This window comes from Lynx rufus, unplaced genomic scaffold (genome assembly GCF_022079265.1).
Source record: "Lynx rufus isolate CCGP_SWC_20201006 ecotype Redwood Valley unplaced genomic scaffold, mLynRuf1.p SCAF_22, whole genome shotgun sequence".
NCBI classification, from domain to species: domain Eukaryota; kingdom Metazoa; phylum Chordata; class Mammalia; order Carnivora; family Felidae; genus Lynx; species Lynx rufus.
The window spans coordinates 5,290,651-5,318,303 of NW_025814837.1; the positions used below are offsets into that span (position 1 = coordinate 5,290,651).

The 27,653-nt window shown below is 50.4% G+C and overlaps 1 protein-coding gene across 50 annotated transcripts in view; it reads left to right on the top strand.

Annotated features, from left to right (window-relative positions):
- CELF4 (CUGBP Elav-like family member 4) overlaps positions 1 to 10,696 on the top strand; it is a 295,427-nt gene extending 284,731 nt beyond the window's left edge. For 37 of the 50 annotated variants that reach the window (XM_047086998.1, XM_047086969.1, XM_047086994.1 and 34 more), the window contains one exon: positions 1,937 to 2,064. In XM_047086998.1, the coding sequence (XP_046942954.1) occupies positions 1,937 to 2,064 (128 nt within the window). Of the gene's footprint in view, positions 1 to 1,452; positions 1,532 to 1,936; positions 2,109 to 8,579; positions 8,634 to 10,669 lie in introns of those variants that run through there. The other 13 variants (XM_047086951.1, XM_047086953.1, XM_047086952.1 and 10 more) reach the window with 2 other exon arrangements.
- The last annotated feature ends 16,957 nt before the right edge of the window (positions 10,697 to 27,653 follow it).

Here is a 27,653-nt window from a genome sequence, read left to right on the forward strand (position 1 = left end):
GATGTTGGTGGGGTGAGGGATTGGCCGGGGGGGAGATGAGAGGAGGAGATAGAAGGATGCCTCATGCCGATCTCCAACTATGGGCAACCTGCAATCTCTTCTGTTTTGGCATATGGACTTACACAGATGTTGGTTATGTTTCTCTGGGCCCGACTCACCAAGACCATCTGAGCTCACGTGCACCTACTCTTGTGTATACTCACTGCGTGTACACACACCCTCTCCCCCATCTTTGATGGCTCATGGCTGTAAGGACAAATGTGAGCAAACATGAGCGAAAGCAGGAAGGAGACAATAGAAAGAGGAAAGAGGCCAGTGGAGGCAGTGTCTAGGGCAGAGGTAAAAAGACAGAGTTATCACATAGGGAGAGTGAGGGAGGGGTCACGGACAGGCCCAATGTACCACGGACAGCCAAGAAAACAGCTAGATCTTCAGTGGGGTCTGTACACCTGTCGCTTACATATCTCAAGGCCATTTGGAGACAAACACCCCAAATGAGACATTTGCAGGATGGGAACCTCGCCAAACTTAGTTTTGTATATTTTGCAGGATCTAACTCCATTTTACAAGAGAAAGGGCCTCTAAAGTCAAATAAATTCCAGGAGATACTAGGCTAAACAAAGCTATAAAGGTTTATTTACTGGAGGACTTGGGGCAGGTGGGGGGGGGGTGTTGTTTGTTAATGTGCCTTGAACTGTCCCAGATTGGCGTAGTGGTAAGCCTACTTGACCACAGAAGCCCCTTTTTCAGAAGCACCAATTAGGGCCAGTTTAGGAAATGCTAATGTAAAATGTAGTCTCTGTAAGGAGTTGCATTCAAAGGACAAGAACCTTTGTCCTTAGAAGGAGAGACAGACACCCTTTCCCAAAGGGTGACTTCTAAACTAACTTTCAGAACCTTACCATCCCCAACTGGGAACTGCTTGTTTCAGAAGGTGACTGGGAGCCATAGATGGTTCTGTATCTCATTCTGGGATGTTGGGAGGAGTGAACCTGTGAAAAGCACTTATGCAGTCCCTGGGTAACAGGGAAGGCTCTCAACTAAGTTTTACTAATAGTGTTAATTTGTACACCACTATCGTTATTATAGATACCATGAGGGTTTCATAGGGGACGCATCAATTACGTGCTTAGAATCCAGGGGAAGAGCACCTACTTCCCAAGTCTTGGATTGTTACTAGGGAGGTGCTGACAGCCCCTGGGTGCGAAGTGGTGGGTTTCTGCGAGTGGGACTGGATTTAGGCAAGTGTCTGCCAGGAGCCTGGCTGGGGGCAACCTTGCCCAGGACCGGGAGGGGGGCCGAGGGCCGTGAGGACTGTCAGACTGTCAGCCCCTGCCCTCCCCGCGGCCAAGGGGCCCTCGCGAGGGTGGGGGGGGCGGCTGGAAACGGCGGTGGAGAGGTTTTCTCCGGGGTGCCCCCCTCCCTCCCCCTCGCACTCCTCTCTCTCCCCAGGCCGGCACTCTGTGCCCTCCCGCTGCCAGGCCCCCTCCTGTCAGGGAGGACAGTGTCCAATAAACTCCTCCACCCGCAGGTGTGTCCGCCCTCCCACCGAAGGAGAGGGCTGAGGTGCCGGGGCCGGCCGGGGTGGGGGGCGAGGGCGCCCAGGAAAGTGGCGCCGCCCAGAGCCGCGGTGGAGCTGGGGAGGCCCTGCCGGGCGGCGCCGGTCGGCGAGGCCTGGAGCCCCGGACACGCCCACCCCGGGAGGGGCCGCGCGCTCGCGGGCTGTGGGGGGCGTGAGGCCGGGCCGGGGCGGGGCCCCGAGGGGGGGAGGAGCCTCGAGGCCCCCCCCTCTCCTGCCCGAGGCGCGGCGGGAGCGCAGGGTGGGGCCGCCGCCCGCCCCGCCCCGCCCCCCGGGCCCCGCCCTTCTCCCCACCCACCCCTCCCCGCCGGGGCGGCCCCGTGGAAACCCAGGCCCTCGTCCCTCGTGTCTCGCCAGGCTTCGTGAGCTTCGACAACCCGGCCAGCGCGCAGACCGCCATCCAGGCCATGAACGGCTTCCAGATCGGCATGAAGAGGCTCAAGGTGCAGCTGAAGCGGCCCAAAGACGCCAATCGCCCATACTGAGCGCCGGCGGGAGCGTCCCCCGGGGGAGACCAGGACTCGCACAGGTAACCGGGGGCGGCCGGGGCGCGGGGACGGGGGGGTGGGGGGTTGAGGAAGGGACACCGGACGGACCCGCCGCCTCCTCTGGCCTTCTTGAGCTGAACCTTCACTTGCCTTGGACCCGCTGCGCCCAGCTCGACCTGCTCCTCACCGGGTGCCTAGGGGACAGGCCTAGAGCTGTGGTCGTACCGGCAGAAATGGGCATGGCCATCCCCCTGTTGCAGAGCCAAGAGAAGCAGGAGTGAGGGAACCTTGCTGAGAAGGTGGGGTGAGCCCTGGGCCTGTACACCCAGGTCTACATAGTAATCCTGTTTGCCGGAAAACCCTGGGGTGAGCCTGTGGCAAGCTCGGGGACTGGGAAACTTTGGTGGGGGGAACTGTCCACATCTCCTGGGGCCTTCTCCTAGACTCCCTGGTTCTCCCCTCCCCATCTGTCCTATCTTGAGGGCTGGTGGACTTTAGACAGGTGACTCCCTCACCCCTCCAATTCTAGAGCTCAGTCAGTCTGGGGCAGAAGCTGAGGGGGTGATGGCACAGCACTGGGCCAGCTACCCTGCCTGCTTTAAAGAGGCCATGACAAGTGGACAGTCATCACTTTTCCCTACTCAGTCTTGGTTCTGCCTTGCAGCTGGAGAAAAAGTTGCCCACTCCTCTTCCAGGCCACTTGTTCCCCTGGGTGAAGCAGCTTCCTGGGGAAAGGAGGGAGGGGGGAGATGTACCAGGCCCTCCTTCAACCTGGTATCCCACATTGCTGTGTGCTCCTGTAGGCCCAGCTCACCCACAAGCCAAAGGCAAGCCTCCAAGCTCCTCTGCCCTGCACTCCATCAGCAGTACTGTGCACCAGTCCCACTTAGGAACTTGGGACTCAGCACTGAATAAGACTGGCAAGAACCTTTGTCCTTAGGAGACAGACAATAAACAATGACATGTGACCAAAGAGTAAATTATATAGTGTGTCAGAATTGTTGGTTATAGTTAAATCAGGGAGTTAGGGTAGGCCTTGTTGAGAAAGTGACATTCGAGAAAAGACTTCAAGAAGGTGAGGCAGGGAGCCATGCCAGCTTCTGGAGGAGTGAGTCCTTCATCTGAAGGAACAGCCAGTGCAAAGCCTCCAAGGGGAGGGCAGGGTGGTGCATTTGAGAACTGCAGAACAAGGTGGCTGGAGGGGAGCCAGCTTGGGGGCATGGTGGGAGTAGAGATCTGAGAGGTGAGGAGAGGTGAGGAGGACCACCTGTGTTGGACCTATATAGACCATTGTAGGGACCGTGGCCACTCCTCTGAAACGGGGGAGTAGGTGGTGGGGAACCGTCGGAGAGCTCTGAGTAGAAGAGTGGCGTTGACCCACTTGCATTTCAGCGTGATCACTGGTTGCTGTGTCGATACACAGTAGGACCCCAAGCAGAAGTTTAGTGCACAGACCACTCAGTCCAGGGCGACAGCAGTCGATGCGGTAGGAGGGGTTTGCGTTCTTGATGTTCTTGGAAGGCAGAGCCAAGGATGCTGGTGTGACAGAAGGAGTCGAGGACGACACTCAGCTTTTGGCTGGAGCGACTAAAAGAGCAGAGTTGCCGTGACCCAAGATGAAGAGGGGTTGGGGGAAAGACCAGGCACATGAGAGTTAGACATTCAAGTGGAGGTTCAGAGTCTGGAGTTTGGGAGGGAGAGTCCCAGTTTCCCCATCTCCCCCCTCAAACCCTACCACCACCAGCAGCCATATTCCACCCACCTGGGAGCAGCAGGACTCACCTCTCAGAGGGGATGCTTGAGCCTCTACTCTCTGCAAGGCTGGAAAAGCAAAACCCGCCTCTCTTGCCTCCTGAGTTCCCACCCCCTGCCCGTCTCTGGCTTCCGTGAAGATGTGTTCTCACATATGCATTCCGAGTGGGGTACCTTCTCGGGCCGGGCACCGGGCTTGGTGCTGGGACGCAAAGGTGAACGGGTCACCATCCTGCCTGCACGAGCTTCTGGCTCTGCAAGCACAGACCGCAGGAAGCAGCTTGCAGGTGGGTGTACTTCCATAGGAGTGGGGACCGTTCAGTGAAAGCAGCCCTTTCTGGGCAGAGAGCAGGTTTCCTTAACGTAAGCTTAGCTCTGCCACTGAGGCATGACCTCTTGGGCTTCCGTTTCTGCATTAATGAAACCAAGGTATTGAAGGCATCAGAGGAGGGGGTGTGCTCCAGGGCCATGCCCTGAGATTCTGAGGGGCCCCTGTTGGGTGTATTCTGTGGCTCCCGTGAAGGCGGCCGGTCTGAGCCTTCTAGACCTAGATGCCAAGCCAGGATAGAAACTGTAGGTCAGAGAAATCTGCAGAGGAGGAGGTAAGTAAGGCACATTTGTTGTTTGGCACAGAAGATAGGAAGTGGTCCACAGGGTAGAACCAGCCAGCAGTCATAGCTGGAGTGAGGGCTTGAGAGGTGTGGTTTAGAAAGCAGAGGGGTTCTTCCACCAGGGAAAGTGAAGGCCAGACAGATGAGAACCCGGACTTCACGTGGTGCTTACCGCGCACGGGGCACAGTTCCTGCAGGTAACAAGTCTAAGGTGTAATGGTAAAGCTGTGACTGCCTTTAACGTGGGTAGTGTTATCATCCCATTTTAAAGACAGAACACAAAAGATGAAGTCACTTGGCCATCAGCTACTGAGTGGTAGAGCCACGATTTGAAGCCGTGGCCCAGTTACAGAGGCTGTGCTCGTAATGCCTTTAAGTAAGGAGAGTGATAACTTCCCCACTGTTATCCTAGTCCCAGCCCTCCCAGCCCAGAGTCTTGTCCTGAAGACATCTCATGTCTCTGGGCTCCTCCCTACTAAGCAGTCTTCCAAAAAACTATGACGTAAGGTAACTCCCACAAATAACGCTGACTTTTAATCCATTTAGACAGCATTTTAACAAAAGGGGATTTCAGGCTTCCCAACCTGAGACTGCTTGAGGCTGTAACAGAAGGAGGCGCTAAGACCAGGTGTGGGCTGAGGGGACTTCAGTGAGAAGTGGAGGAACTAACATGCAAAAGGTGCTAAAATACTCAGGATTTTACTGACCAGTAAAGGGTGTTTGTAAATGATGAGTCCTAGGTGCTCAGAAGGGCAGGGCTGACCTGAGCAGTGGCGGAGGGACAAGCCATAGCTAGGAGCAAAGGGGTCATGGGGAGGAGGAGATCTCAGGGCCTGGCTGGCCACCCGCAGTGGCAGTGATGAAGGCAACGTCACGGTGTCACAGCGTGGGGGCCAGGGCCTGGCCAGAACAGAAGTGTGGTGGGTCCAGGGGAGGAGAGGGACCCTGGGCAGGGCAGCTGGAGGGAGCGTAGTTGGGTGTAGGTTCCACAAGGGGAGGCCCAGGTAGGCTGGGGTGGGGTTGGGTCGCATTGGTTCTCTGCATCCTGCTGTCTCCCGAGGGTGTGATTCCCCCACCTGCTTCTGGCTTCCCCGCTGCCCCTGCCCCTCTGGCTGCTTGGGCTCATTATCTTGTACCAAGGTGGGAGGTTCTCCAAGAAATCTTTACTAGGAAACTAAGAGGAAGGAAGCAGAGGCAGGAAGACTGGGCAGAAATGCAAACACGCCAGGTCCACAGCCAGTGAGCAGCACACCCAAGTCCCTTGTCCTGCCACAGAGGTCAGTAGCATGCGCTGGGCCCCAAGCTGAGCGCAGGTTTGCAGACCCCTAACTCTGTGCTTCTGTGGCCGGAGGACACTGCACAGCATGTCTGACCTCAGTGGGAGTCCTCTCTCTTCCGGGCCCTGGGCTGTGGCTCTGAGTGTGCTTTTGCACGGTGTCTGCTCTGAGCTGTGCAGGTTTGGGTGCTCTGGGCCTGACCTGCACAGGGCTGGGCCGTGGCTTTGGGCCTTGGCCTTCTCTGACTGGATCCCAGCTGTGTTTAGAACCTGGCATCTGAATTGGCTTAGCTGACCAGGTCAGCTAATTTCCTGTCCCAGGTCATGAGTTGGAGCTCCCCAGGCCTGATTCAAGCTCCCTCACTGGTCAGTGACCCTGCTGCCACCTCTGGAACTGTACTTTGTGAGGATCTTTGAGAGGGTGGCCAAGAAGGGGTCACCCCTGCAGGCAGAGGCCCGGCTGCTCCCCAGTGAAGAGAGTAGCCAGCTAGTCAGCCGTGCACCGGCAGAGCCCTGGGGAGGTTCCTTAGGGATTGAATGAGTGTGACCGTGTGTTTGTGTTTGGGGGCCAAGCATGTGTGTGTGTGAAGGGCAAGAGTGTGCACAAGGAGTTCCCCACATTGGGCTTTGAGGAGGTGCTGTGTGATAGGCTTGGATCCTCAAGACCCAGGACGGCACAGGCACCAAAGGGCAGCGAGGGGCAGACTTGGGGCAGGCAAAGGAGCAAGTTCAGTGGGGAGGAATGGGCACCCTTGAAATGCTCAGGGCGGGGGGCGGGGGCTGGGGAAAGGAGGGGAGTTCCGCAGGGGGGTCCCTTATTTGCAGTTGCCAGAGCTGACACCTGGTGGCACTGCCCTCCTCGGTTCTTAGGCCTCCTCTCCCACCCAAAGGGATCAGCCCATTCATTGGATATCCTGGGTGGGTCTAAGGGTTTTCTTTGGGGAAGGGCTGGAGATGTGGCATGTCAGGACTTCTGGGCCATGCGATGGGCCCCGGTCTCAGTGAGGGAGATCTGCTGTTGGAAGAACAAGAGCCCAGCTTGGATGGGCAGGCAAGGCAGGGGGCGTGGAGGGAGAGCTTCTTGATGAAGGCAGAGCTGGAGGCTGGGTCACCCCTCAGCTACTTGGTAGCTTATCCACAGTGACATTTCAGGTCCCAGGCTTCCCTCCCACACTCCCTGAAGAAAGACATAAAGCTTAGAGTGGAAGTCTGCTCTGTGCAGAAGCCCGGTGGATTGAGAGCCCTGCAGATAAGCCGGGTGCGGAGGCTTTGGCACAGGCCTGAGTGCCACAGGGGAGCAGGGGCTGGGGAGCAAGCTCAAAGGTAACCATGAGGAGGGGGTAGGGCTGGGGACCCCCAAATCCCCAGGTTGGGGCAAAGGACCGTGAAGTGGTGAGGAGTGCAGAAGATAACTCAAAGTGGAAACATTTGATGATGCCTGACAGAGAAGGGGACTCAGCCTCAACCACTTGGGGCTCCGCCAGTAAAGAAGGCAGGTAAGGGCCTGTGAGATGGGCCAGTCTAGAAAGATACACATGCAGGGGTGTAGGGAATGGAGAAGGAGGAGGTGGAGTAAGGGAGGTCAGCAGAGCAGGAGTGACGGCAGCAGAGACTGGAGACCTACAGCCAGAGCACCTCCCTCTCTGGTGGACTGTCCTTTTCTGTGTTACCCACCCTGCAGGATGCTCTGTAGTCTTCCATTTAGCCCTGTCACGGGTCAGCACTGTGGGCCTTCTTAAGGCTTCACAGGCCAGGAAGCAGCTTCACTTTGGCCACGTGGGCCACCTTGGGAGCAAAGCAAAGGGTACGAAGTGATCGTGAAATGAAGTCAGCGATGCCGAGGCGTGTTTATAGAATTCCGGTAACATTGATGTGATTTACTCTCCATCTCAAAACTGAACATGTTCGTTTTCTGAAGGTTCTGAGAAAAGAGGGTTGAGGCAGAACGGAAGAGGAGAGAGGACCATAGCACCACACAGTGGGTGCTCCTGCTGTGGAGACGCCCTTCTCTAGGAATGGTGGCCAAGGCGGGACCAAAGGGGCGGGAGGGCCGAGTTGCTGTCGGTGTGGACAGTACTGCAGCAGCAAAGTGCTCCGTGGATGGACCCTTCGGATACAAGTCACCCTAGCCAGCCTCTGATCTACCCTGCAATTCAGGGCCACCCTGACAGGCTCCCCCTGCTGGTCCACAGGCTGACGCCACAGAAGGCTGGGGTGGGGTGAGGAGAGCGTGACCCCCCCAGCCCCCCACCGGGGAGAGAGAACCGTGGATGATACAAAGCAGAGAGTGTGCTCCCCGATCTGCTTGCTGGCCACGGTGGCTTGAGGGGCTGTTTTCTTTTTTCCTAGCCCTCTTGCCAAACTGCCCACGCCCCTCCTCCTCTTCCCAACGCATGATGGATGCCCTTAGTGGCCCTGTGTGAGGTTCTGCTACTGTTCACAGTGGATCACGTGTCTGCATAAACAACCGTGTGTGTGTACGTGTGTGTGCGTGTGTGTGTGTGTGTGTTGATGTGCCCATGTCCTTTGTCTGCCGGCTTCCTCCATTCTTTGAGTTCGTTTCAGTTCTCTTATGATTTGACTGCTGTTCTCTCATCCGAGCTTTTAGATTGATGCTGTGGTCTGGTGCTGTATAAATATTTTTCCTTTTGATTTTGTTTTAACTTTTCCTTGCCCTTCTTCACCCTCAACCCAACTGTCCCTGCCCTTCCACACTCCCCAACCCCACCCGACCTGCCCCCACCTCTTCCCTCCCCCTTGCCCACACTCTCTTGTCCTCTCTTTCTTTCTCTCTCTCTCTCTCTACATATATAAATATATATATAAATCTTTTCTTCTTTTGTCATTCAATCAAATTCCAACAACCCAACCAGGGCCAGTCAAATCCACCACAGTCTCGCGCTGAGCTAGGAATAAAGTTCACGTAATCACATGAGAGTGGAGAAAACAGTCCCCCATCCGTAAGTTCAAATCAACTCAAAGTTCACAGTGTGACATGATGGCGTCATGTAACAAGGCTAAGAATCGGTTGCATGACAATTGCCGTCAAGTTTCGTGGAGGTGCTGTGATTGGAGCGTTTTTCTTGGATGTTGTATCAGTTGATGATTGGCCAGTCATGATCACACGTGCATTTTCTTGACTTTTGTGCTGCCACAATCTTTTTTGCTGTGCTCATTTTTGTTTTGTTCTTGGTGCTTGCAGTGGTTTTACTTTCTGTTGTTTGGTTTTTCTTGTTCAGCGTTTTTTATGCTTCTCTAGATGTCACATAGAGAAAAAAACAAAACAAAAGAACAAAAAAATAGTAAAAATAAAGATGAATTCCTGAATTATCGAACATGGGATCATTTAACTGTGCAAACCATTATTTTTTTTCTTAAAATTAAGGAAAACATCTTAAAAATATCTATGCGTGGTTGATTTACTTGCACTTGAAAATATTGTGATTTTATTTTTTTCTAGAAATTTGGGGGCCTTTTTCAATTGACATTTTCCTAGGTCTGGTCTTTTTCCAGTTAGGCTATTTTAAATCTCACTTCAAAAGGAAAAACAAAAACAAAAAACAAAAACAAAATCTCTACTGTTACAGAATGATTTAAAAAAAAAAAATTCTAAACCAAAAACTAGAGTACAAAGCCAGAGGCCTCTGAGAGAGAGCCTGGTAACAATTGTAAGGTTTGTATTGTAGCCACTTCTGCTAAATTAAATGTGGGGAGGGGAGGTGGGGGACCGGGGGTTGGGGGGGGGCTTTTTGGTTGGTTTGGAAAAAACAGTACCGACAAAAGCAAAATGCACCTTTTTGTTTACAACTGAAAAAGGGTCCTTGACAAGTGTTTTTTAATTTTATTATTATTTTATTTGGTGTTGTAATTGTTTAGACTGCTGTGTACGGTTTGCTGTTTGTTGAATCAACAGTGTGAAAAACCTGCCAGCATGGATTGATATACGCATGACGTTGTCCCCTCAGCTGGGGGCTTTGCAGTTCTAACTCTCTTGATGTAACCAGTCACCCCCATGTATAAGTGAAAGCTGCTTGCTATACTGGAGATGAGTCTCATTTGTTAATTCACAATGATTAAGCATTCTCCTTCTGATTCTAGTCAGATCATGATTTTTTTTTTCTTAAAAGCAAAACAAAACATCAAAAAAACTCACCACTCAAAAAATCGAGAACTGAGTTAATTTGTTTAAGCTTGATGATGAAATCCGTTCTAACTTTTTTAGGTTCTCCCATCCGCTCCCTTGAAGTTCCGAATTTCCTCTAAATTCCCTGGCATGTATGAGAAAAATATTATGTGTGTGTGTGTGTGTGTATGTGTGTATCTATGCATATACATACACACATATCCATGTATATCCACATATGTGCAGGTGAATATATTCTACACATATATCCAGATATACATATATATACATAGCCTCGCAAATAGTTTCTGATCCTGGGAAAGAAGCTGTTGGCTGGAAACTGGGCAAAGGTTCAGCGAAATTCATGTCACGGTTGTCTTGCTTCTTTTCCTCGAGCAGGGGAGGAGTGGGCTGGGCTGCTAGATTTTTTTGCTATCTTGTTTGCTAGGCTTCTGTATACATATTGTATCTGGGCTAGATCCCTCAGACATCGGTTTAATTGTGAATTCATATCCCACAGTCCCAAATTTTTCCTTTAGACCTAGCCATCCCCCCATTCCAGAACTCTAAAGGAACCCAAATCGAGACCCCTCTCCCAGCAACCAAACCTCAGCTACAACCATCGCCACTAGACCTCCAGTGGTTTCTTACTCTGAATAGAAGAGTCGATTTCTTTTCTATGTATCATGATCATGACTAATTCTCATATTGGTCTCTCCCCTCCCTCCCGCCATCCCCCAAAGCTCCCACCCTAACCCCTGAGGCAGGGTCCTTTTGGTGTTTGGATGCATTTTGTGTTTCCTCTCTTGACTTAATCAGCCCTGATTTTCTTCATTTTAGGGCAGGATGCTGAACGGGCTACATTAAAAAACAAACCTCTCTCTATATATATTTATAAATGAGAACTGTTGGATGACACCTTTGACATATCAGCCAATATCAATCAAGCTGAAGACTCCAGACACTCTCTGTGACTGTAACATTTCTTCAAGGAAAGTATAGCGTCTGTGGAGTTCAGAGGGCACGTGTTTGGGGGAAAAATATATATGACACAAAGAAGAAGATGATGAAGAAAAATGAGAAAAAAAAAACACAAAAAAGGCAACTTTAAAACAAAATAACTTGAGACCAGATGGGGAGGCTGAAAGGCTGGGAAGAGGGAAGAGACGCTGCTTACCGATCCCCGGGGCTTTTCCAGCCCATGGGCGCCTGAGGCAGGCTGGGGCGAGCGGTGTGGTGGGGCCTGGTCCCCAGGGGGCGGCGGGGAGGCCGCCGCTGAGCATCTCTATCTGTCATTCCTTTAGCTATTTAGGGACCAAAGGACCAAACTTTTTATTGCAGCTGTGTAGCTCTATGCCCAATAGAGGGGGATGGAGGAAAACCTCCTTCCTGCCTCATGGCTGTTCTTGAAACAGCTTAGAGCGATTCTATGAAAAATGTAATAAAAAAAAAAAACAAAAAAAAAAAAACAAAAAAAAACAAAAACAAAAAAAAGGAAAAATAATGCTTCAATGCTTTTAAAACAGCAAGGTAATAGTTCTTTGATACTTTGAGAGGCGCTTTGATTACCCTCGTTCAAGTCTATGACACTTTCCTATGGTTTTCTGTATTATATGTCTGGATGGAGCTGTTAAGATGAACAAAATGGTGGATATTTGGGGAAAGCAACAAAAATATTAGAACTCATTAACCGTGAAGTGTGAGAAAACAAGGAGGGGACAAAAGGGACTTACAAGGCAAGATAACTGTTGTGAAAAGTCTGTAAATGCTTCTAACTCTTCCCCCTCTTAAAATCATAATAGTTGTACAGAATTTTAAAAAGGAGAAGTTTAAAATACCTATATAATAGAAGAAAAATTAGAGGAAAGCAAAAAATAAAAAAAAAATAAAAAAGGAAAAAAAAAACCTATAGAAGTTAGCGTTACTGCTAAAATCCCAGATGTTGTAGGACTGTACTTTTGTAGAGTTTAGACTGAGCATCGATCCCTTCTCCCCGCGAGTGCTGTCGGACGCCGTGGACCCCGAGGGCCAGGCCGGACTCGCCCAGACCTGCGGGCTCCTGGCCACGCACCGCCGGTGGGGGCCGCGCCATCGCGGGAAAGCCGCCGCCCCGCCCTCGCCTGCTTCGCTCGGGAGCTGCGCGCGCTCGCCCGCTCTCCGCAAGCCCTCGACACCTGCCGCTTCACTCGCCTTCCATGCTTGCTCCAGAGACTTTCCGGGCAAGGGAGACCTGGGAAATTCATCTTAAAACAACTAAACAACACACACACACACAAAAACCTTAAACAAGAGAGAGAAAAATAAACAATCTTTGAAGAATTTCTGAAACTGTTTACAAGGAATTTTGAAAAACAGGGATGTTTAAATGATGCCGGCTCTGTTTTTCTGTAAATAAATTTGCATATTTTGTAGGACTTTTAATTGTAATGATAGAGAAAAAAAACAAGGAAAACTATTTAATGAAAGCACGATATTTATCTTTGGTAAATGACTTTAGAGCAGTTAAAAAAGACATTGCTTAAAAAACTCAGAATCAGAAAAAAACACTGAATTATTTAAGAACACATATATTTTAAAGTATAACATATTTATTATAATTTATTTGCACCGTTGGGAAGACTTGCTTTGGCATTCTGCCTTGATACCCTCCTCTCATTGATGTCCGGGTCATCTGGAGGCCAGGAGGCTCATGGACCTACCATTTTCCCCTTTTTTTGCTTTAGAAGAACAAATGTCTGGTTCCTCTTAGGCCTCCTGCCCTTCCTTTCTTTCTGTCTATTTTGTTAGTTAATTATTATTTTTTAAATTTTCTTTTTCTTTCTCTTGGCTCCTCCTTTTAGGATGTCCAGATGTTGTAAAAAAAAAAAAAAAAACAGCCGCAGTTCAGTACAACTGCTCTTTTCACACTCAACTCCCTAAAACTCCTTGTAACCTTCTGTAACTATTGGATGACGCTTTCTCCAGCTTAGCCCTAAATAAAGCACAGTTTAAAAGAAAAAAATCAAAACGAGACTCTTCGATGGTCTGTGCTTCTTGGAATCTGGCCAGCTGTGTCTTGAAACCCCAAGGCTGACCCACTGGAAGTAGCCTGGTCCTGCTCCCCATGGAGTCTGTGTGCTCTCCTGGCCCACGGTTGGAGTGCTTTCTGGGAGGCAATGGGGGCAAGAAAAGGAGGCCCTGTTGCACACTATGAAACATCTCTCAACTGGTGGGGTGTCTCTGGAAGTCTCCATTGCAGCCCCATTCTTTTGGTTCCTGGGCAGGAAACGCCACAGTGCCCAGACACAACAAAGTCCCTCTTTCCTCCCTGACAAGAGGAAACTGAGGCCACCTGACCTGAGTTTGGGGGGGGGCGGGGGGGGGGGAGAGTGTGAAGCACTGTGAGGAGTTTGGGAAGGAGGCAGTGGAGGCAGGGACCACAGTAAAGGAAAGATGAGGACACAGCCCTAAACTTCCCAGCAAGCATTTTCTCTTGGCCCTGCACCTTCCACTGTGTTGACAGTTTGCATAGATGGAGAAAACTGAGTTCTGGAGGACGCCCTCAGAGTCACGGTTCTGGTGGAAGGGGGTGTAGTGGGAGGAGCTTCCTGGAGTGCTCCCACCTCTCTCCCTTGAGAGAGACGTCCGAACCCTGAAAGCCAGAGGAGGGTTGAGAAGAAATGTGTGTGTTGAGGGGGGTGGGGCTTGGGGTGGGGTTTCCAAAGGAAGAAGGATGGGAACCAGGACTTGGGGTGGAGAGGTGGCAAGGAGGGAGCAGGTCTTTCTGAGGTGAGAGCTCAGAAAGAGGCACGTCAGCCACAAGCCTTCATCAGGCTGTGTCCTGGGACAGAACTTCTCTAGCCTGTCTCACTACCCTCGGTCCTGCAGCCTGCTCTGGGAATGGGCAGAGTCCACCGAGCTTCTCCATCTCTTTCCACCTGAGGGGGCAGGCAAGCCTCCTGGCTTCGGTGCCTGGCCCGGGGGAGAAGGCAGGAGCGCTGGGAGACAAGAGTCCTTGTAGGTCTGTCTGTGCCCTCCTGTGGGAGAGTGGGGAATGGCTTCAGCCCTCAGATGTCTTCTCTGAAGTGAGTTGATAGCAGAGATCAGAGCCCCAGCTCCAGAGTCATACCTGGACCCCGTGTTCCATCCTCTGTTCCCACCTCTGTTCCCAAGGCCAAGGGCCAAGTCCCCGTTTCTCACACGAGCTTGTGAAATGTTCGCCTGAATGTATCAGGAAATGGGGCAGGCCTTCAAGCCTTGACTTAACTGTGGAGATGGCTCCAAGATGAGACCCTCAGTGTCCCCTAAACTAACCCCACTTTCCCTGCCCACCAGGCTACGAGGACGGGTGATGGATGGGCTGCTTGGCCCATTCTGGGGAGCTTGTGGGGAGCTGGACTCCTTGAAAGAATTCATGGCAAGGGGGATGAGTCACGTCACACCGGGTGTTGTGCTACCCTGTGAGGACCGGGAAGGTGTTTCCTAAGGAATTCTCTGGCCTTTTGTGCCTCAGACTATTCGAAACCATGCTTTCTGTTGGACATTCGCAGCCGAAAGCCAGTGAGTCTGTCAGAGGATAATGGCCTTCACACCACTTCCCCCTGCCTCTCTCAGACCCCAGAAGGCCTCACTGGCCTCCCCTCCCCCTGACTGCCCTTCTCTCGGGCATAACTTTCCCCCAACCTCCACTGCTGAGGCTCAGGGACAGTGGGGGCCCTGGGAGCTGCCCCCAGGGAGCTGGGCTGTGAAGGGGGTTGGCCAGTTTTGCTCTGTTCCAGGTGTGGTTGACTGAGAGAAGAGACGAAAACACAGGGCCCAGATGTGAATATGCCAGTTCTAGAAAATAATCCTCTACTTAAAACCACACACCAAGTGACTAATGAATGCATAGAATATTTGAGAGAGAATACAGTTTATTAACCTCTGGGGGAAAGTCACAGATTCTTTGAAAACTTGCCGAAAACTATCAGGTCACTTTGCCCACAATTACAGGGAGTTCAGGGACCCACATCGTTTCTTGGCTAAGAACCTCTGTTTTGCAGTGTTATTTAAGAAAACCCAAGACACAAATCTCATTAATTTCTGCCTGTATTCTATGGCTTATATTCCTCTGCTAGCATTCTACCTGCAGTTTGTGATCTCTTCTTAGCTCCTCCAGTTAAGACTTTTGCTGGGGTGCCTGGGTGGCTCAGTCAGTTAAGCGTCTGACTCTTGCGCTTGGCTCAGGTCATGATCTTACGGTTTGTGGGATCGAGCCCTGCGTCACGCTCTGCGCTGACAGCAAGGAGCCCGCTTGGGGCTCTCTCTCTCCCTCTCTTTCTCTGCCCCTCCCTCCACCTCTTTCTCTCTCAAAATAAATAAATAAATGAAAGATTTTTTTGCTTGTTATCACCATTTTGTTATTTCAGGTATAATGAAAAGTAGAGGTATTTGCATAAAGAACTTCCATGTACCACCTGTCTTTAACATACATCAACTAATGAATTATTTTGAAGCAAATCCCAGATATCAAGTCATTTCATCGGTAGATATCTTGGCTTGCCCTCAACCTTTCTGAGGCAGCACTGATGTCTAGAGGCCGGCCGTGGCCTGTGGGACGGCTGCACCCTTGCTGCAGCTGTTGGGGGAACCCGTGGCCTCCCCCAGCCTTACCCAAGGGTAGGTGCTGGCTCCTGGTTAGACTCCCCAGGCCCCCCTCCAGCCCCTGTTCCTGGTGACTTTCTAAAGCCTTCAGCTCTTCATCCACTCTTTGTGCTCACTTTTCTCTTCTCTCCCTTCCCCCTTTCGTTCTCTGTGAGGCTAATATGAAAAGAATATGTTTACTGAGAACTCGTAGTTAATAGCTCCCGTCTCCTTCTGGGTTTTTATAAAGATCTGACATTTTTCCTATTCTGAGCTGGATCCCACGCACTCCCGCACACCGAGTACAGTGAGACACAGACACAGCAGAGCTTCCCCACCCACACGAGTGCCTCCGGGTCCTCCTTCCACCTGCCTTCCAAGCTCTGCTGTCGCCGGGCCGGGTGACTCTATGCTCCCTCTGGCATGAGGTCTGCTGGGCCAGTGTTGGAATTATACCCGGTTGAGCCCAAAGGAGCATTCTCCACAAGGGTAAGGCAGTTATGGGACATCTGGGCAGTGAGCTCAGGAACCCAGCCCTGCCCAAGGTGACATACCAGACTTGGCTGTGAATGCCATCTGTCTATCTCACAAAATGGAATCCACCCCCGTGCAAAAATTATTAGCGGCCATTGACATCGCACCTTCGTAGACCATTCGTTGCTGGCAGTTGGGCTTTGAGTCGCTGTTGATTCACTGCCTGCAAGAACGAACGAGGGAAGGAAGGAAGGGAGGAAGGAAGGGAGGGGGGGAGGAAAGCACAGACTTCAGACAACTGAAGGCATGTTCCAAAGTGGTGGGTGTCCTGGAAATGCTTTTTAAGCAATAATAGCACATTTGGAATGAGTGTGTGGCCAACACTCCCTTCCCCTCAGATGAGTGTTTGCAAGTATAGGCTTTTTACTTGAGACTTCCCTCTGTCTGCCCCTCTGTCTGTTTCTCCAAGCTGCCTTCCCTTCTCCCTGCGAGTCCTCCCTTTGGTTACCTGCCTTCTCTGCCATCCCCTCAGCGTCTGGCCTTCAGGCCTGGCTGGTGAGCGCTGGGGATCCTGACAGCCAGCCCCAGCACCCCAGGCCCTTCCTTATCACCCCATCTCCTCTTCCCTCATGCTAGCCTAACTCCTCATCCCTTCGGGAGCTCCCAACGCCCCCCTCTGGGCTTGCACCCTTTGTGGGGGTCCACCCAAGATTTGCCCAGACCAGGAGGAGGCTTAGAGACCCGTGTATCAAGGTGAAGAAGGCATGGGCTTTGACGTCTGACCAGATGCAAATTCCAGTTCACTCAGATATCTTCTGTGTCACTTTGGAAAAGTCACCTAACCTCTCTGAGCCTCAATCTCCTTCTCTCTAAACTGGGGATAATACTACCACCACCACAAGAGTTGTGAGGAGTGAATGGGACACAGCCATGCACAGCTACACCCTACCCCAAGGAGTCTGAGTTAGAAATTCTTCTACAGCACACTACAGATACTCAGAACGAGTAGTTCAGGCTCCGGTCCTCTTCTTCCCTTTCTGTAGTTCCATTCCATTGACAATTCGTGTCTCAACTGAGGCCAGCTTGAACTTGACATCAGACCACTGTAAGCCATCTTCTCATGGTCCAGTCAGCCCTGCGACACTCCCAGAGAATTGCTGTCATGCCGAGGGCACACACCTCTGTCTCTCGCTGTTCACACTCTTTTCCAGGGACCCCAATTAGCTGCTGCTCCTATGCCCCTTCCTTTCTTTGCCCTTTCTCCCAGGAGCGCTCCTGGCGCCACCGTGGCTGTTATTGTCTACAGCCGATCTCCTCTGGGTTCGTATGGCCTCAGGCTGCATGTTAATTTGGTCTTTGCATTTTTTAAGTGTTACCTGTTTTTTTTTTTTTTTTTTGGAAAGTTAACATTCATATATTTCAAAATTCAAAAAGTATGAAGAAGTATACCATGAAAAGCCTTCCCACCCCTGAATCCAGCCACCCCTTCCGGCCAGTGTGATCAGTTGTTTCTGTTACCCTGTTTAAATGTGTACACGTGGGTACATGTGCTTTGGTATAAGGGACTCAGCCCATTTTCAGTGGGGACATCCAGAGCCAGGCAGTGATGGGCCCGGGCTCCAGCAGCTGGCCTGTGGGATTCCCAGCAGGCCGGGGGCTGCTCAGGACCCCCACTGGTTGGGAAGAGGTCACCCTCATCAGTTGGGCTCTTTGAGCCATGGCTGTAGCTACCACTTATGGGTGCTGCTCTGAGCCAGCCCCTGTGTGGAGTTACTTAATTAGAATCTCCCATAATTCTCTGAGGTGAGTGTTCTTGTCCCTATTTTACAGATGAGGAAACAGGCTCAGCGAGGGGCGGTCCCTTGCCCAGATGACCCAGAGTCAGGGTTCAGGCCCAGGGCCGTCTGTCTGTGATGCGATGCACTTAATCTCTGCATCCCGCCTCCCGGGGCTGTGAATCCTCCTCACAGCAACTTCCTCCAACGCTTGTGTCCTGCCTCCCACCTCCCTGCTTCTTCTTGAGGTTTTCTCAACAACCCAATTTCACCTTTAGGAAATAGCGTCATCTATGTTGACTCAGGTACCAGTCCTTTCCTTTCCTCCCCTCCTTCATCAGCGGGGCTGGAGCTGGGGTTCTTAGAGATGAATGAATGAGTGACACATTACTGAGCGTGTTGCTAACGAATCCTTAGTTCTCCCTGCCTAGGAGCACTTGCTGGTGGTGGGGACAGAGGGGGAGCCTGGAGGGAGATAGAAAACCCAAAGACCCAGTTAGCTTTTATTCTTAACAAGGAGAGGAAATTCATAAATGGAATATTTATTAATAGTTGATGTAGTCACTTGAGGTTCAAAACCTTTTGAGTTCGTGACAGCTTTGTTTACCCCAGCACACTGAACTCTGCAGAAAACTATAAACAAACTCAAGATCGATGCAAACTGGTTCTCCACCACTCAAAATCAAGGGGGAAAATGTAACCATTTCTGAGGGCCCCGTACTCCACTAATTGAGGTATGAGGATTCTTGTAGTTTCCAGAGTCTCCACGTGAATCACAGTAAGAGGCTTGGGGAAGGTAAGTAACTTGCCCAAAATGCCACTGCAAGAAAGTAATGGGGCCCAGAATAAAAATCAGCTGCACTCATTCCCCCATATGAGGTTCCCTGACAAAGACAACTGCGGAATAGTGTGGTGCGGGGCTCAGGGTGACCCTGAGGATGGAAGGCAAGGGGCCAAGTCTAGGGAGGAGACACTTGGGCTGGGCGCTGGAGGGTGAGCCCCAAGGGAGGGGCCCATGGGCAGACATTCTGAAGAACTGTCAGATGTCTTAGGTAGGCGGGGAATATGCTGGGGAAGATGCAGGGCCTTGTTTAAAAACAACCTCCCCCCACCACTGATGACCCAGACACTGTCCTGGCTACTTCACTGATGCCATCCCAGCTGTCTTCCCGATAACCCTGGACCCGGTTTTACAGAGGAGCTTCAGCCGTGTACTGAAAGTCACCGGTACGGCAGAGCTGGGGTGTGAGCCCTGGTCCCCTGCTGGCCGATTCTGTGCTTGTAATCGCTGTATTACTTTGGAAGAGGCTACCTATTCCAGGCACTTGCATCACGACTCTTCACTCAGAAGCCTCTTTGCTGACTGTATTCCCAAGACTCACACAGACACACAACCTAACCACGGGAAGGGTGGAAGCAGGATTGTCCTGGAAAGGCTTCAGGCCTCTGCCTCAGTTTCCTCCTCTGCAGAAGTGAGCCAGTGCCTGGGTCTCAAGGATTTGGTCCAGCTCTCTGCTAAGTGCTGGGAAGGGCCCTGGAGAAGAGAGAGGGCAGAGGAGGGAGGCTGTGAAAGCCCTCAGCCTAGCTCTTGAGATAAGAGCCAGCCACCCGAATGAGAGAGAAGAACAGTGTTTTCCCTGCCACTTTATCCTGCTCTCCGCTCTGGGCGGAAGTTGAAGCAAGTCTTGACACTTGCCACCTTGTCCTGAGCGCTGGGCAACCTTAAGATGCCTCTGGGCTCAAGGTATCCCCTTTAATCAAGAACTACTTGAGGTATTAGGGCCTTTGGCATTGCAAGGTCTGGCACATAGAAGGAGCTCGACATTTGTGCAAGGTCTGGCACATAGAAGGAGCTCGACAATGGTTGCCAAATGAATGAGAAGCAGAGTGGTGTAGGGAGGATGCCTCCCATGCACCCCTTCTGAAGCAGCCCAGGCCTGGCACACTCCCAGCAAGGCCCCTCGGCTTCATCTTGCCCCAGCTCTGCACAGGGATTAGAAGATAGCCCGATGGTTCTGGTCTTCTCATTACTGGGAGCTGGGGGGATGATACGCATTTGGGAAAAGTTCTTGTTGGGGCCCTCACAGATGTCTTATGGACACAGATTCTCATGTTGTTCCAGGTTTCTAACCATTCACATTCTCCCTGACCTTGGTTCAGGGTCCATTGCCCCAGGGGGCTCTAGATCAGGCTGAGCACCTCTTCTGTGACCTCCTGTTGACCTCAGAGTGGGGACCACGTCACCGGGCCCTGTTCCCACGCTGTTCTGTGCTGCTCTGTGTATGTGGCTCCCTCCCTAGCTGAAGTCCATGATGAAGAGAAATGAGTTGTCTCCTTTTCCAATCTCTTGTCTAGGACTGGGCTGGTCAGAGAGGGTAGTCAGAACCCAGCAGAAGACTAGGATTTAAATGGAATGTGCCAAATCATCAGAGGATGCTGAAACTCGTGGGTAAAAGGTAGAAGGGAAACAATATCTACACAGTCTCAAAGTACCCCCGCCTTCCCAGACTAATACGTTACAAAGGAAAGGTTAATAACTGTACAGTTGTACCTTAACCGTGTGATTAACATTAATATGCCCTGGAATGAAGGAAATAGCTGTCATGGAACTCCTGGTACGATGTGCTGAGAAGGACACAGCATTACCTACTCCTGCTGAAAACGCGTCACCTGAATTTAATCTTACGAAAACATCAGACAAACCCAAATTGGGGAACATTTTATAAAACAAGTGGATTGTAGGGATGCCTGGGGGCTCAGTCGGTTAAGTGGCTAACTCTTGATTTCGGCTCAGGTCATGATCTCACCGTTCACGAGTTCGAGCCCCGAGTTGGGCTCTGCGCTGACAGGGTGGAGGCTGCTTGGGATTCTCTCTCCACCTCTCTCTGCCCCTACCCTGCTTGCAATTTCTCTCAAAAATAAATAAATAAGCTTAAAAAAAACCAAACAAGTGGATCGTACTCATCTTAGACACAATAGCTAAATGCAACGTATGATTCTGAGCCAGCATTGTTTTTCCTTTGTTAAAAAGATATTTAAGGAAAGGAAACTGAGAAAGTTAATAAGGAAATCTGGCAACATGTCAATTAAGGTCTGTAGATTAGATAACGGCACTGTGTTAATGTTAACTTCCCGATTTTGATCACTGTACTGTGGTTATGTAAGAGAATGTCCTTGTTTTTAGGAAATACATGCCAAACTATTAGAGAGGATTATGTGTGCAACTTACTCTCAAATACTTCAGGAAAAAGGTAATAATAGATGTGTTTATTTATGTGTGGGAAAGAGTGAATGATGAAGCAAATGAGTTACCATGTTAACACTTGGGGAATATGGGTGAAGGGTATACAGGAATTCTTTGCGGTATTTCCAAAACTTCTCTGTAAGTCTGACTTCAAAATAAAATGGAAAAAAAAAAAAAAACCAAAACAGGTGGCCAGTTTGGAATTAGCTGGGTCAGCCTGAAGATAGCTGTCAGCCACTTGGACCAGACATTGGAGGGGCCAATTCCCCTCTTCCTTCCCTATTAAGGAGGGATCTGGGAGCCCCAGCTGGGGAGGTGACAGGCAGCAGGGAAGCAGCGATAGTTGGAACCTATATGGGTGTCTTTCCGCTGGACCCCACCACTCCTCTGACTTTGAACACCAGGCCTAGCGTTCAACACTGTCCGCATGAGCTTACTTTGGGGGGCTCTGTCTCCATGCCTTTGACACACTGCTCCTCCTCTGCCTGGAACACCCTCCTGTCCTTGCCCTCGCCCAGCAAAAGTGCCCTATCTCTGGGAAGATCCTGATGGAAGTCTCCCTCCCAGGGGCTGTTGTTCTGGCCTCTGGGAGCTCTTAACTGCAGCTCGAAGGAGCGCCTGTGTGCTGCTGGTGGTCAGAACCCATGTCGTTGGACTTTGCCCAGTGCATAGTGGACGATCACAAAAGGCCTCAGAGCTTACTGAAGACCAATGTGTCCTGAACTTTGGGGATCTGATGAAAGGTATGAACCCTCTGGTCCAGGTGAGCATCCAGGTGAGGAGAGAGGTGGGAGACAGGTGAGGAGACGGCCGTGTGCAGGGCCGCTCTCCACCCGGGACTGAAGGTTTTGGAAGACCAGGGGGCTTTTCCTTTCGGAGACCGCCCACTCCGGCACCTCCCCCTGCATAGGGTGGGACGGAAGCCCCGGGGCCCCTACCCATTTCTCTGCTCTTTTCCTAAGCTCAGCTGGGAGATTTGGGGGTCACAGCCCTAGCTGGCCCTCCTCTGCTGGGGCTGCACCTGCTTTTCCTCCCAGCAGGTGCGCGGCAAGCAGAGAGGCAGGGAGAAGTTCTGCCTGGGGTCACTGCTCCCGAGACCCTTCTCACACTCATTGTTACTCAACCTTTTCCCCTCCATCGCAGTAAATCTCCTTCTCTTATTCTCCACGTTGATATAGTAAGTTGTGTCATTTTGAGAAGAAATACATAATAGTATATTAGAGGAATCATGGATCTCCTCATTCATGCTTAGAAAAAATTTATTACAATGTAAGAAAGTCTGAATAGCATGAATTTATTATAATGATTTAACACTTCTGCACTTGAGTTAAAAATGCCTCTCCATAAATAACTGTCCCTGGAAAACATAGCAAATTTACACAGTTTACCATTTCCCAATGTTATATAAATCCAACAAGCTTAAATCACCTCCAGCTGGGAGGAGGACACTGAAAGCCAGGGCTGGGGGGGTTCATGGAGTCTCGGCTGGCAGCAACAAGAGGCGGGACAGCTGGCCTTCCCTTCTTCCAGCCCCTCGTCTCAGCACAGGGGAAGAGAAGGACAAAGAGCAGGGATACCAGGGTTTATAACTGCAGCACAGGTGAAGGACCGTGGGCCTTGGACATCCTGGTGGTGGTCAGGCCGGGGCTGTTGTCTGTGCGGTGGTGCCAGTGAGGTGCGGGCCAAGGCCGCCCAGCTATGGACCGCAGAGGAAGGGGAGGGAGGGCCCGGCGCCCATGCCTTGTGCAGATCTCAGACGGGATGGGACCTGGTCTTCCGGCCGAACGCCTCTTGTCTCCCGCACCCCAACACTGCTCTTTGTTCCTGGGACTTCTGGTCCCTACATTCCAGGGAGCCCCCTCTGCCTCCACTGGACACCCTGCCTCAGCCTCCTTGCATGGGCATCTTTGCCTAATCATTCTAGTTTTCCTCTGGGCTAGTTTTCCTGGGCTAGGTCAGCATTCGAGGCACCAACTCATAGGGTAGGAATTACCACCCCCTTTTTATAAATGATTTTATAAATTACTGTATTTGAGGCTTAGAAAGTATAATTGATAAAGTTTAACTTTATTTTTTTATTTGAAAGAGAGGCAACTAGCGAGTGCAAGTGGGGGAGAGGGGCAGAAGGAGAGAGAATTCTAAGCAGGCTCCAGGTTCACCACAGAGTCCCTACGTGGGGCTCAATCCCACAACCCTGGGATCATGACCTGAGCCGATATGAAGAGTCAGATGCTCAATGGACTGAGCCATCCACGTGCCCCTGTAAGGTTTAACTTTATAATAAAGTTTAAATTTATAAAGTATAACTTGCCTAAATGTGTACATCTCACAAGTGGTAGGGCTGAGTTGATTCCAAGGTCAATATTTGTCATCTTTGGACACTCAGCATGCTAATAGGGAGACAAACAGTACACAAGACAATACAGCACAGTTTGAGGTGGGATAGGACAGAAGGTTCTCTGGAGCATTAGCAGAAGCAGAGAGTCTATAAGGATGCCCGGAGGGATCAGGAGAATATGGAAGCGGTGACAGCTGAGCTAGGTCTGGGAAAGTCATCCGTGAGACAGAGATGTGGAAGAGCCACACAGATGGCAAAGAGCAGCGTGTCTTTGGGAGGTGGCCAATAGCTGTGAGTTGGAAAGGTGAATAGAGCAGAGAGAGGAGGGAGGTGAGGTGGATGAGGGAGGTGGGGTCAGATGCTGAGTCCTGCCTGGTAGGTCACTCTAAAGTGCATGCTCCTTGCCCTGTAAGCATCGTGGAGTCCTTTGGGTTTTTAAACAGGAAAAGTTGTTAAGTCTTAGATTTGTTTGGAGAGAAAATGTGAGTCAGTGTGGGAATAGAGAGGGAGCAATAGAATGTCCCCAGACCCCTCAGTACAGCCCTATCTTTCTCCCTGTGAGAGAGGTGTAAGCAGCCTGGAGTATTCAGGGTACTGAACTTTGGAGGCACACATCTGTTTAATTTCTTCCTTCTCTCCTTTCCTCCCTTCCACCCGTACACTACCTATCCATCTAACTGATAATGATGAGAGTCTGTAACGTGCCAGGAATCATGCTCCTTTCTTGGGACTGAGTGATGGCTAAGACCAACATCTTATTCTGGCCACCATGGGGCCTACCATCTAAAGGAGGGAACAGATAAACAGACAGTCCTAGCACAGTAAGTGTTGTGATAGAGGATATACAGAGAGCTAAGAAAGCTCATGAGAAGCTCACGAGAAGGATATCACACTGCCTTCAGTAACTAAGGAAGCTCACAGTGGTTGCAGCACAGAAGTCAAGAGAAAGAAACAGCAGGGAAACGAAGGGGCCAAACCATGAAGAGCCTCATGCATTAATGCTCAGAAGGCCACGCTCCCACTTAAGTGCAATAGGAAATGAAGTACTGGAAGTTTCCAATGCTTTAAGCCAGGGCGTGACATGGCAAGATGACCGTGGTCGCTTCACGGAGAAAAATTAACAGGTAACCCTTAGGAGTGCTTATTTACCTGTGCTGAGTGCTCGACATGCTCGCTGCACCTTCACGACAATTCCGAGGTAGACTCTGTTACGATCCCCATTTAAAGATAAGAGCGAGGCAAAGAGGGTTAAGTCACTCTTTCAAGGATGAGTGCAGGCCATCTAGCAGGGAGCCCAACACAGAGACTGTTGTCCTAGAGACGTGTCAGCAGAGAGGGCGGAGGGGGCAGATTGAGGAGTAGGAGGTGGACTCGTTACTACTCGGGTTTGACCGGAAGACAGAGGGGGGAGAAGGGAGTAATGGCCCTCCCACCCCAGATTCTGAGTTGGAATTCTATTCTTTACTGGCCGATGGCCTCAGTTAGGGTCGGTCAGGCCTCATGTTCGTTATCGGTGCACAAGATAACATGCTGAACACTAGGCACGTGTACATGTTTCCCTGTCCTCGTTCCACAAAGAATTAAAGGTGGCTTACAAGAGACACTTATATACTGAAATGGTTTTGTATTTTTATTATTTTTTTAAAGTTTATTTATTTTTAGAGAGAGAGCGAGCGAGCGGGGGAGAAGCACAGAGAGAATCCCAAGCAGGCTCCGCCCCGTCGGCGCGGAGCCTGACATGGAGCTTGAACTCCCTTACTGTGGGATGGTGACCTGAGTCGAAATCAAGAGTCGGATGCTTAACCGACTGAGCCACCCAAGCGCCCCCCTGAAATGATTTTTTAAAAGTACAAATATCATAAGCATTGAACAAGATGGCGCACAGGGCTCGGAGCTGGTTGAGTGAGGACGGTGGTCTTGCCACCTCCTCCTCTGAGGGATACCTGCAGTCCCCTTGATCAGGGGGAGGTGCCAGATTGACCTGGGGAAAAAGGGGCAGGATAGAGTCTCTGGCTGTTAATTGGATCCACGAGTCTGATCTCAAAACTGGGCATTTCAGGCACACAAGCCCTGCCCAGCATCTCTTAGCACCTAAAGCCACCTAGACAGGACCATTTTTCCTGTGTCCGAGTGCTGTGATAGTTCTTCCTTGCTGAACAATTTGGGTGACAGGCACGTGGAAGGGACTCAGGGGTGCACGTACATTGAAACTTCCTTTCCAGCAACCACACAGCCTAGAGGAGACTTGGGGTCCACGTGATGGGAGTGGGTTGGAGTCAACCAGGAAAACCTAACAGTTTGTGGCAAACCGTTTCCTCTCTCTGAGCTGACCCACGCTCCTGATGTTTAACACATACTGAGGAAAACAACATTTTGATAACTTGTGGTGCTGCTCTTGCTTCCAAGCTACGCCTCACAGATCTGAGGACGGGTGTCGAAGGGATGATTCGATACCACAACCACATGAGGAGAATAGCCATGGAGCTAACTGATTAACTTACAATCTCTCATGTATATGAACAGTTGCCCACATTAGAAACAATATGCACTGAGGGGAGGCTAAAGCACGAGCTGGGAGGAGTCTGCTGTAGCCTCTCCACCTCATTAATGACCGCAGACTTCATCCGGCTCTCTCCTTTAGGCCTATTGCTTCCCAGAGTCTCTGGCTAGCAAATCTCTCGTAGGAGCCAGGTGCTGGGAGCTGGGCCAACAGCCAAGGGCAGCTCTGAAGGAGAGGGCCCCTCCTTCCTCGTGACGTTTGGGGTTTTCTAGAGAAGTCCCCACCATGGGGTCTGTTTGGATGAACACAAGTGTGCCTCCAGGAAGGATGACTGTCAGCAAAAGCTTTTCCTTGATTAACCTTAGTTTCCTAAATCAGGCACTTTGGGCCCTTGTAGGGAGCTTTGGTGGACATACTTTGCCTTTTCCCATTTTGCAAACACTGGTTGTTTTTTCTCTCACAGAATAGTGGGTAGCAGGGTAGGCAATGTTGTGGCCCTATGTGCAGCTCTCCTAATACGTATCCAGTCTTGCTTTGAGGAAGCAGCTGGAGGCAGTTACTTTGGGAGTACTTTACCAGGAAGAAAGCCTGACCCCTCTGTGTCTGCTCCTCTTTTCATACGATATCTGCAATTAGGTCAAGGGTCCAGGCTCTACAACAGCCTCGAGGTCCTACAAGAACCTTTTCATATATATATGTATCTCCACATATGTATCTCCAAGACAGAGTAAGATGTTAACATACACTGTTCAATTCATAAGGAAGATACTGGATTAGACACAAATTCACATCCTACTGCCCTGACACACAGGAAATGCCCACAGGATACAGAAAGGCAACTGGTGGGGGAATGTAGCATATGAAAAATACGTTGATTGATGCTCTGCTGAAAATTCATCTTGGCTCTTCCAAATTGCTCATGCAGGGGGAGGTAAAGAAGCAATTAAACTCCAATCTGTGGCATGTGATAGACTCACCCGAAAAGACCTCAGCTTAAATCTCACTTATGATTCTTCTAAAGGCAAACAAGCTTCTTAAAGAAATCATAATCCTTTTCTTGGTCCTTCTGGCACCCTCTTACTCTGGAGAGCTGTAAAGACACCGGCGTCCAAACGGGAGAGTGTCGTTATGGCTGATCCAAGGGGGGATGTACTTAAGGTACTCATGACACCTGGGGCAAGGAAAAGAAAGTTCTGGAAACTTAAATTTAATTGAGAAAATGGCTGAAGGCTCTCAGCTTCTACCCCTTCTGCCACACCAAAAGAAACTCCAAACACTTGTTGAAATGGGATGAAATGGACTCAGTTACTCTCACAGGGGTGAATTTTAAAAGGACATTGTAATTGGCAGTATTTTTTCAACCTTTCAGTTGAATGCCTAAACCTAGTTAATCTTGACCTCGAATTAAGGATATGGTATTGGTAAGTTCCATTCTTTTTTCCAAAGAGCAAAAAGACCCAAGTAAAGGAAGGCTGAGTAGAGATGATAGGGCCTCAGCCTGAAGAGACAGTGAAATTGAGATCCATTCAGATGAGGAATCTGCGTAACAAGGCTTTTGTAGGCTTAAATAATCTAGTTTTGATAAGGCCATGCAGGCTCACTAAATGCAGTTTGCACTGGGTGGCCTGACTTTGCCTACCAACGCTCACTAACTGACAAAGACTCTTGGTCCTACTTCAAGCCTGGGACTGGTGAAAGGGAGAGAAAAAAAGCAACACTTTCCAGATCAAATAAAGTCATTGAGCATACACATCTGGGGACACATTTTCCCCTTGCTTCCAATGACCGAGAGGTTTTAAACTCACTGGCTCAAAAAAAAAAAAAAAAAAAAAAAAAAAAAAAAAATTAAAAAAAAAAAAAAAAAAAAAAAAAAAAAGGGGCGCCTGGGTGGC